Source organism: Poeciliopsis prolifica, unplaced genomic scaffold (assembly GCF_027474105.1).
Source record: "Poeciliopsis prolifica strain line A6 unplaced genomic scaffold, Auburn_PproV2 SCAFFOLD034, whole genome shotgun sequence".
NCBI classification, from domain to species: Eukaryota; Metazoa; Chordata; class Actinopteri; order Cyprinodontiformes; family Poeciliidae; genus Poeciliopsis; species Poeciliopsis prolifica.
Genome location: NW_026562409.1, coordinates 3,236,536 through 3,247,356, shown reverse-complemented (window position 1 = coordinate 3,247,356; position 10,821 = coordinate 3,236,536). Strand labels below are relative to the sequence as shown.

General features: G+C 38.8%; 1 protein-coding gene across 1 annotated transcript; it reads left to right on the top strand.

Moving 5' to 3' along the window:
• The first annotated feature begins 1,992 nt into the window (after positions 1-1,992).
• On the top strand, positions 1,993-10,480 carry zgc:195001 (uncharacterized protein LOC567531 homolog). Its single transcript, XM_055052219.1, has 5 exons — positions 1,993-2,331; positions 7,761-7,787; positions 7,865-7,927; positions 8,409-8,548; positions 9,258-10,480. Exons 1-5 carry the CDS (start codon positions 2,082-2,084, stop codon positions 9,660-9,662), a joined length of 885 nt encoding a protein of 294 aa, XP_054908194.1. The 5' UTR covers positions 1,993-2,081; the 3' UTR covers positions 9,663-10,480.
• The last annotated feature ends 341 nt before the right edge of the window (positions 10,481-10,821 follow it).

Genomic DNA, 10,821 nt, shown 5'->3' with positions numbered 1-10,821 from the left:
AAGACCCGTGGTGATATTTCATCCCTCACACAGAACCCATATTGTAATGTTAGAATGAATTCACACCAGCTCTGTTGAGGTCGCTTTAATTGAACTCCAGTTAATTTTTCTGGAAAGTCTAGTTCATTTGGGAAGGGGTGAATGCATAATCGAACCAAATAAGCAAACTCTGGTCTGCCTACAAAACTCAGTCTCGGTTCAGTTCAAGTGAACTTTAGTGCGTTCACAATGCATATGTGGACATCAAGTGGACCAAAGTCCGCCCCAAAAGCAGGAAGTGGACAACAGAGGAAGGCATTCTGGGTAAATACAACCAAAACAAACTTGAGAGTCCAGAACTCGGAAGACAATGGCTGTGTTTTCCAGCAGCCATTGTACAGCACATATAGCAGGAAAAACACCACTCCATTTTATTTACAAGGATGTTGTGATCAGTGCCTTTTTCTGAGGTTTTTGTATCGTTTCCTTCAGTGGTTCTGGGTACTGCGTCCCCACAGGCGAGAAGGGGAACAAATATTTCAATCAATCTGGATTGTTTGATACAATAGAGTTAAAGCAAAGTGCAGCAGCTGAAAATGTAACAAATATTGAAATTTTGGTCCCACATTGAACTGAGTCTGTAGGACTCAGTTCAATGAATACTGTTGTGGTTCCCTCTGTTCTGCACAAACTTCACTACTATCAAATTATCACATCAAATATGGAAAATGTAGGTGTGAAAGCAAAGATGAAACTTTCACTTGCTTTCAACTCATCAGTAGGTTTTAGTCCCTGATGCTTTTAGCTTGTTTCTGCATTACTTCTGATCAGGGACATTTCCTTGCAGGCACATTTTTGTTCTTCTATTTGGGTTTCAACTGCCTCTAAAAGCAGCCCAAGCGTTTAAAAACAACCCAGCGACCCAAACGGAGCTCCACACTGCAAATACACAAAATCTAATTTCTATTACAAAACCAAACATAGCAGGAACTTTTTAGCAAGATACTGGAGCTTGATTTAAGTGAATAATTTCTTCATGTTGATGAAAAACAAATAGTTAAACTGGTAGATTATTTCACTTATAACATGGGAAAATTGTCTGGATATAAGTAAAAATAATCTGCCAGTGGAAATAATTTTTTTTTTTATTTTTTATCAATGTTAAAGAATTATTTACAAAAATGAAGCTCTCATATCTCGCTAAACAGATGCAAATATTTTAGTCTTATCTCAAAAGACTAAGATATTAGAAATGAGGTCAACATTTTGTGTTCAGTGACATTTCTCCGTACTTCTTCGTTACCAAGCAACACCAGTCGAGCCCCGCCCCGTTACCCTAGCAACCTGAACGGAACTCCAGAATGTTTGGTCAGCTGGTTTTACTGCTGTATTCGCTGTACAATGGCTGCTGTTCGAAGCTATATGTTGGTGTAATTGCTAATCTGTTTGCAGCCATTTTCACATCAAATGTAAACATTGTGTTAGAGGGTTGGTTGGGGGGGTTGAGGGGCAGCATCAGCTTATTTGGATTTAAAATGACAAGACGACCCAAAACAGCTCATAATGAACTAGATCTCATGATTTGAGAATGATTTTGTGAAAAAAAGAAATGCAATGAACATGTTTTGTAAAGTCCTATTCCAACCTGTTTAAGGGGCAGAATAGCAGGTGACCTTTAAGGCAGAAAAGTGATAGAATCAGGGCAATCTGTACGGTGAAGACCGTCCTCCAGCTGTTGGCTCCCATATAACATCTGTTGGTACAGTTTGTTCCCAGTCAGAAGTCCAGGGCACAACGGCAGCAGCTCCTGATGGATGGGATCTGGGAGCGCTGACAGCTCCCCAGTGAGAAGCTGGCCTCCTTCTCACATAGTGACGGCTCAAACCCTACAAACAGAAAATAACCCCACGACCCGGCATCTGGATTCGGGATCAGTTTATCGTTAGCGGCCATTCTTTCTCAGTTAAAAGGACTGCAAAGGGCACAGCGCTGCAGGTTTTTTCACCCTCATTTGTCTTGAAGAAACACATCGATTTATCATCTCATTTAATACGAGGCAGGCGTGTTCCTCCTGCACATGCTCAGTGCGAGTGTATGCAAACATGCTGGAATGGTTGGGATGTCCTCGGTACTTCAGCCCGGTTCCCAGTAAAAAGTATCACGAGTTTCAAGTGACGGGATCGTCCTTTTTTTGGGACAGTTCAATCCGATCCGACAAAAAACGGCTCATCAGTCTGCCCCTCCTCACTCATCAGAAGTTGATAAAGATGAGCCTTGGGGTTACCAGGAAGCACTTTGACAAGAGCTGCCCGCCAGAACCCAACAGAACCATGCCGGTCCCCAAGAAAGCAGGTAAGAATGGAGTCCCACTGAACCAACTGGTTCCCAATCATCCCCGCTTATTACTATTTTTACCACATTATTCTGCAAAAATACAAAATCATACCAAGTATTTTGGTCTAGTTTATGGAGCAAATATTTTATTACACATAAAAAAAAAACTCAAAACAAACTAGCAAAATATCCTGGCTTATTTTAAGTAAATAAATCTTGAATATTAATAAAATGTTCTAGATTTGCTGGCAGATTATTTCACTGTTGCTGCTGAAAAGTTATTTGCAAGTTAGTTTTGTCGTATTTCAAGTGTAATGAGGTATTTTCACTATAATCTAATCCAAAATACTTGGTTTTTGCAGTGCATTACACATATTAAGTCAATTTGTTTTGTTTCGTTAGCATTTCTAATTCAATTTTAATGCGTCTCCATAACACATCTGAAATTTAATACTGTCTTTCCGTGTGTCTTAACATATATTTTAAGTGTTTTATATTTATTTTAATGCTTTCTGATGTTTTCTCAATTAAAAATGAAATTAGTTTCTTTAGTTCAACACTATCTATTGTAGTTTAGTAACTCTTTACACAGAAAAATATAAACTTGATAAGTATTTTCCATATAGTCAAATATCTTAGCTTTAAAAAAGACAAAACTAACTTATAAATAATGTTTCAGAAAGATATAAGAGTTTGTTTCAAGTCAATAACTCCTTAATATTTATGAATGAAACAGTATTAGTTGGACCAGGTGAAACTAAAACTGCCAGATTAGCCAGTTTAGTTTTGGCTAAAATACTAAAAAATATTTAGACAAATGTGTTATTTTAAGTGTAATACATATATATATGTAAATATATACATATATATCTACAAATATTATAGTTTTGGATTAATTACTGCTCTGAATATGCAGTTTTTTCAGCAAATAGCCTCTTTTAGTCCATATGCTCCAGTCAACAATTAATCATTTACTAAATTAGTTGATTATTTCACTTATTGATTCATCACGATTAGCCATTTCAGGATAAAAGCCGTTTTGCTCCTTCGTGTTTCTGAGTATTTAAAATGTCGCCACCAGGCTCAGATGTCGGATCACTGGGGTGTCTTTGTTTTTCTGACATTAACCGTCCCGGGTTCACACTGATTTATTGCTCGTCACTTTGTTTATTACCAGTTTTATTGGGTTGTTTATTTGCCGTCATTTAGTGTCTTCATACCGTCGGCCTGGCAGTCCAGCTCCCAGCCAAACAGCCGTCGTCACCTCAGGTCACGCCAGTGTTTCCCCGACCATTAATCACGTCAACAAACTGTGTGGCTTTGCTACTGAGAAAGCGGCCGTCTCAGTGTCACATCGCCTTTTTATTCGCCTTCGGTAATCCTGACCTGTTGCAACATGACCACTCCATGCGTCTTTCAGATGCTTTTCTTTGAAGATGTCTTGTTTCTGCAGAAGAGGATGAAGGCCACTGGGGAAACAAATTAAAATTCTGACCTTGATCTCAGAGCGCAGACTTTTTCCTCAAAATTCTGACTTTTTCTCAATTGTTTCTTTTTTGAATTTTGACTTATCAGAATTCTGACTTTTTTTTTTTCCAGAATTGCGACTTTTTCTCAAAATTCAGTTTTTTCTCTGGGTTGACTTTTTCCCAGAATTTTACATTTTTCTCAAAATTCAGACCTTTTTCTCAATTATTTTTTAATCTGAATTTTGACTTTTTCCCAAAATTCTTTCTCAAAATTCCATCTTTCCGACATGACTTTTTTCCTCAGAATCTCAACATTTTTCTCAAAATTCTGATTCTTTTCTCAGAATTCTGACATTTTCTTCCTCAGAATCATAATTGCTTTAGCCGTTTAAGCACCATCACGTAATCTAATCTTGAAACTCAAGTCTACCGAATAAAATCGGAACAGACTTTCAGTGGATCACGTTCTGGCTGACAAATCCAAGAAGGAAAAACACAAACGTGTTTATTTCTGTATGCTAACAACATAACTGACATAAATCTAAGTATGTTGGATTATTTGTTTGGATTTGACAGGTTTCTGAGATTGAAGTCAACATTTTTATGTTTTGTTGACCCTTTCTTCTTCTCACTTCCAGTCCATGCCTAACAGCTGACATAACCCACGCCACCTAGAGCCTCCAGCCCAGTTGTTACTAATCCATCCTCCTGCTGCTGCAGTAATGAAGTGTGAAATGCTACACAGTAATTCAAGTAACAAAATGCAAAAGCTCATATCGGAGTTATTTATGGCCGCTTGATTGAAGCACAAGGTAACACAAAGTGATTTATAGCGTCAGAATTTTGTTGATTTATTTTATGAGAAAGTCAGTTTGAAGGATGAAATTTCTCCCCCCGCACCTTTGTTCCATTTTTCCAGCCGGTAAGACCTGACACCAGATAAAAACACCAGGGGATGAGACCAGATCTGGCCCTCATGTCCCGACCCTCTGATCTTGCTGTCTCAGTGGGACGTTTTGAAACCGATCTGCCCAGACGAGTCGCTCCGTCCCAATGAGACCGGAGTCGTGGAGAGGAAAAAGTCCGCTGGCCCGGCTGTCCAAGACCGAAAACTCCCATAAATTATCCAAGGAGCCGCGACTGACCTTTTGTGACTTCGGACTGTTAATTTGAGACAAAATCCGTCAGAATATGTTCAAAACAAAAACACGAGTGTTTTTAAGTCTCGGTTCTTGGGCAAATATCGAAGCACACTAGAGATAAGAAAAAAACTAACTTTTCAGCAAAATATAGGAGTTTGTTTTATGTAAATAACCCCTGAATATAAGTGGAAAAGTTCACCTGGCAGATTAGTGCAACGTGGAGAAAATGTTTTGTGAAATGATCTGCCGGTGGAACCAGAACTTTTTAAAAATCAATTTTATGAATTTACTAACCCAACTCAGACATCGGGACGAGAAGCTAGAAAAAAAAAAGATTTGGTTTTTTGCAGTTAAGTCACCTTCAATGGACGCTGTGCCGTTACCTAGCAACCCCAGCCAAGCTCAGCCCCGTTACCTAGCAACCCCAGCCAAGCTCAGCCCCGTTACCTAGCAACCCCAGCCAAGCTCAGCCCCGTTACCTAGCAACCCCAGCCAAGCTCAGCCCCGTTACCTAGCAACCCCAGCCAAGCTCAGCCCCGTTACCTAGCAACATAAGCATTGCTCCATCACGATTGGCCGGCTGGGTTAGCGTTTTATAAACTAGATCAAAAACACAAAATGGCTTCTGTGTTGTTGCAGTTCAAAGGTCATATGGTCAAAAACATTTCAACACTGCAAAAGATTTAGGTAATTAATTCCTTCATGTTGATTTTAATAAAGTATTTGATGGAGTGGCAGGTTATTTTCCTCGTGAGACATTTTCTCATGTTACAAGTGGAATAATCAATGGAACTGGAACTTTATCAATATTACAACAATGTTTACTCAAACAAGCTCCGATGCCTTGCTGAAAAGTTGCTTGTCAGTTAGTTTTGTCTTATTTAAAGTGTAATAAGATATTTGCACTACAGGCTCGTCCAAAATACTCAGTAAGATTTTGTGTTTTTGCAGTGTTCAGAGGTTTTAACATCAAACGTCTTCCAACACTGCAAAAGCACAAAATCTTACAGGGCATTGTGGTCGTGTTTCTAGCGCAAATATGTTAATGCACTGGTAGTTTCTCATCAATAACAAGGAATTATTGACCTAAATATTCTACACCTTGCTGAAAAGTTAGTTGTCAGTTAGTTTTATTTTATTATAAGAATATTAAGGTATTTGCAGTGGAAAACAGATCAAAATACTTGGTAAGGTTTCATGTTTTTACAGTGTAGAAATAGTTATTAAAACTACAGGAGATGTCATATAAAATCTTGGACTGTGGAGACAAATTGCAGTTAGAAGTGAGAAAACATCGGACAGAAATAAACATAAAAACACTGTAACCATGTGATTTTGTATTTTTGCAGCGTTCAAACGCAGAATTGTACCAAAGTTTATCCCTTTTAAAGAGCCGGTTCCTTTAAATATCCTCATGCCTCCCTGCCACGTGTCCTTCATGTCTCTATTGCGGCGATGTCAGGCCATCCGTCATGGAGTCAGTTTATCCCGGCTGGGCTTCCTGCTGCTCTGTGGAACATCCTGGATATTTTCAGTCTTCCAGCTCGCCACAGGCTTGACGTCTCACTCCTGACCCGTCTGCGCTGTTCGCCGTTTTCTCTCTTTCTTCTTCGTTGTCTCATTTAATGAACAGAGGGCGCGGTCAAATGACACTGACAAGGTCATCCGTGTCTGGCTCGCCTGTTTTCTGTCGCGCCACCGTCGACCTTTGCCTCTTCTAATGTTGAGCATTCGGAACATGGTGTCTCCGTACGTTCTGTTAATGTGACGGTTTTATGTATCAAGTGGTTTCTTATTTAAAAAGTTTGCAATCATCTCCTCGGATAAACAAGAACACATGTCAGACAGGAACGTTCACAGATAGAGACAAGATGCCATTTTTCCTCTGGTTAGAGCTGGAAAACAGATCACAACGTATGTGTTTTATCATCGGTCAATATTGACAATTAGTTTTTTTGTTTTAATTATCTAAATTTCTGCCAAACTGGTGACGTGACTTTCCTGTTATATCCACAGCTTTCTCAGTTTTTTATTTCTAAGTACTTGTGAGGAATGGATGGTAAACCTTAAACTGCTGCTGCGCCAGTTACTCAGCAGACTGTTGCTAGGTAACGGAAGAGTGAGTGAGTTGCTAGGTAACGGAAGAGTGAGTGAGTTGCTAGGTAACGGAAGAGTGAGTGAGTTGCTAGGTAACGGAAGAGTGAGTGAGTTGCTAGGTAACGGAAGAGTGAGTGAGTTGATTCTGCTAACAGAAATAGCTCCAGGTCGGGGGTTTTTCTCATTGTTGTCATAGTTTCAAATCTAAAGACAGTAACAAGAAATAAAGATAAAAGTAGTTTAACTGCTTTGCTGGACGGCCAGTGAAAAAAAATTGAACGTATGCGCCGGTGCGCAGAAATCAATAATCAAATGTGAGAAAAGACAGAATATAAATTTTTCTCATGAACATATACAATGTTGTAAAGTCAGATAACTCATTTCGTTAATATCATAAAAGATGTTTTTATTATAAAAATGAGTTTTTTTTGTCCTGGATGAATCTACTAGAAGGTGTACTGATGGTAGCTACCAGCCAACAGTCCCACCAGTCATACACAGTTTTCTACTTACATTATGTCCGTTTTTATAACATTGTCTAGGAAAGTAGGCCTTCTTATATGAAGGAGTGTTTTAATCCATATAAATAAATGTGTTAATGTACGTTTTAAGAATAATCCAGAAGTATTTCTTCAGCATATGGACAAATGAGCCAAAGAAAAGTTTGCAACTGCAGACAAAATGTTATGTGCTCAAAGTGACTGCAATATAATCCTGCTTTCTGTTTTGAAATCTATAGGGAAAAAAGAAAGCAGCGCTCCAGAAGGTAAATCACCAAATTCTGTTTGTTTGGACTCACTCATCCTGGTAAATGCTAATAAACACATCTTTGTCTCGCTCTAGAAAAGCTGCCGCCGTATGAGCCAAATATCCCCGAACCAACTACCAGAGCTGACTTAATGAAATGTAAGGCTTTCTAAAGCTTTTAAATGTCCGTTATTTATACCGACACTGCAAAAACACAAAATCTCAGAAAGTGTCGTTGGCCTAGTTTCTAGTGCAAATATCCCAGTACACTTGAAATAAAGCAAAAAGAACTCAACAGTTGTAAAAAATCCCTCATAAGTTTCAAAAACCCCTACAATAAATTGCAGGAAAATACATGTGATTCATTGTTGACTTATCATGTGGAAACCACTTGCTGCAATCTTGTTGGTTGTGCAGGAGGATCCACTTCTGCTTTTCAAAGGTGTATGGTTGTATAATTGCGCATCTCTTTAGAGCCATTTTCACGTCCGACTATAAACTTTGAGTTTGGGGGGCGTGGCCAGAAGCACTTTATTTGGATTCAAAGTGACAAGAGGCCCTTAAACAAAATAGGTCACCTTTAAGAACGTCCATGTTTTAGCTACATTTTCGCGTTTAAGTTATTTTCCTACCTCCTCAGACTGGCTCCCCATCTCTCTGAATGACAAAACAGCACAGAAGCTGCTGTGGATTTCTGAGGGCAGCACCAAAGTGGCTCGTACGTCGGACGCAGTCTGCCCTTATCCCAACAGGCCTGAAAGATACCAGGACTCACCACAGGTCGGAGGCCAAAGGTCACAACATGGCGACGCCCATTAACATTGATTTACGAAAGGCCATAATCAAACACTGCTTTTGATTGGTTCAGTTTAGAGTTACTTTAAACCAAGTAAGATTGGTTTTAGACGCACTTTTACATGTGTGTCTTGTGAATTAAATGCGTTTCAAACGTATTTAATGAGTTGACGCGAGGAGCGGCCATGTTGAAATAACTGAGGTTAGTAGAGCTGCTACAACTTTCCCCGTAAGAATTCAGACTTTGGAGGAAGTTTCAGTTGATTTTTTTGACTGGGAAGTTGACCTGTAGCAGTTCCAGAATTCTGAAAAAAGGGAGCAAATTTCTAGGAAAAATTTAGAGATTTTGAGATTATTCTAAACATTTTCCAGAAAAAACTTGGAATTGTCTGAGTTTCAAAAGTTCTGACTTTTAAAATAAATCTTAATGTTACACTTTTTTATATTTTGAAGGTTTTTTTCAGTGATTTTGACTTTTCAAACTCAGAAATGTATTTTTTTGTAGAACATTTCTGAGATCAATCTGAATATTTCAATTTGTTCTAGCAAATTTCTAGAGTTTTTCCAGAAAAAGTTCCTAGAAAAGGTTAATCAAAACATTTTTTGTGTAAATTTTCTGTAGCTTTTTCTTTCCTCCTCTGCAGGCCACCGTAGAGCGGAGCGCTGCGGGTTTCACGAATGTCTCCCGTTGCAGGTGCTGTGTAAGGAGGGCTTGATGGGCGTCCGAGCCTACTGGGAGGTGGACTACAACGGCTGGGTGGTGATCGGCGTGGTGGCGGAGAGCGCGCCCCGGAGAACCCAGGAGGAGCCCTGCGGTCTCGGGGAGAACAAAGGCTCCTGGGGGGTCGGCTGGTCCGGTTCCTGCTACCAGGTCTGGCACAACGGCGAGAACATCGACATCCAGCTGCCTCCATCCCCAACCGTGGGCGTCTACATCGACCTGCCGGCCGGCATCATCTCCTTCCTGTCGGTGGAGGGAGACTCCGAGAAGGAGGTGCGGCTGATCCACAAGTACAAAGCCAAATTCGAGGAGAGAATGTTCCCCGGGTTCTGGATCGGAACAAATTCCTTCTGTCTTATCCGGAAAAAAGATCAGTGACACTTGAAAGGGATTTCAATGGAAGCCCATCCATGCCAAAAATGAAAACACAAACTCCTGCAGGAAGTCATAATTTTTGATAGACTGGAGTAACCCCCCTAAGAGAAACTATTTGCAAATTATGACATTAAATCTCGAAATTATGACTTTTATTCTCATAATTATGACTTCAACACTCATACTTATGACTTTTCTCTGTCTGTATTTTTATCAGTTTGACCCTTATTCTTGTAATTATGACTTTAAAAGCTCTAAATGATTACTTTTTCTCATAATTTTAACTAAAACTCGAAATTATAACTTTTCTCCTAAAAATAACTTTTATTCACAAATTATGACTTTTGTGCTTATAATTATGATTTTAAAATTTGTAAAATTAAGAGCTTTAACTCATACAAATGTAACTTGTAAAATTATAAATTTAAAAGTCACATTTATAAGTCTTTTTATTTTTGTTTTTGTGATTATAAAATTCAAAATTTGACTTCTTGTTTGGCTTTTATTTTTTGGTTCATGGCAGAAATGGGCTTCCATAGTTGTTGGAATGGGGCAGCAGTGGTTTTTACCAGAAAGTGTTCATTTAATTGTGATTGGAGAAAAAACTAGCTTTGAAGCACAACTGAATACTTGGAGACTCGTTTGCAGTTTTTGTTTTCTCTGAATGGATAAAAACACCTTCAGACTTTCATTTGTTTTTGTTAATTAAAGTTAGACAAGATAAAGTTGGGTGTTTTTATTACTTTTACCCTGTTTAATTGTCCTGAATGTAGTCAATAAACTAGTCTTCTTCACCGTGTCAGAATGAAGTCAACACTCAACTGACTTTTTTTCTGTGTTGGAATGAGTGAAAACATGCAACTTTAGTGACAACAAGATCAAACCAAAGACCATCACTAATATTTAGTTAAAAGTTCCTCAGCAAGTTGCTCTTCACTGACATATTTCCTGAAGAAATCAACACACTTCTGGTATATTTCCTACCAATCATTCAGGCAGACTTTGGAACCTAAAGCTGTGTTTTGGGGAAATGTTTGTGGGTCTCAACAGCTGATTTAGTTTGTGATCTTCTTATTTATGTTATGGATATGTGCAATTCATTGCCCACCACTAGAATAAAATTCTTATTTAATTGGAAAAATGAACTGAAATGCACTGATGA

Excerpts from the sequence above, each read along its gene's own strand:
- zgc:195001 (XM_055052219.1), top strand. The coding sequence starts at position 2,082 with ATGCTGGAATGGTTGGGATGTCCTCGGTACTTCAGCCCGGTTCCCAGT. Across the intron at positions 7,788-7,864 it reads AGAAAGCAGCGCTCCAGAAG|AAAAGCTGCCGCCGTATGAG; the intron begins GTAAATCACCAA and ends GTCTCGCTCTAG. Across the intron at positions 7,928-8,408 it reads CAGAGCTGACTTAATGAAAT|ACTGGCTCCCCATCTCTCTG; the intron begins GTAAGGCTTTCT and ends CTACCTCCTCAG.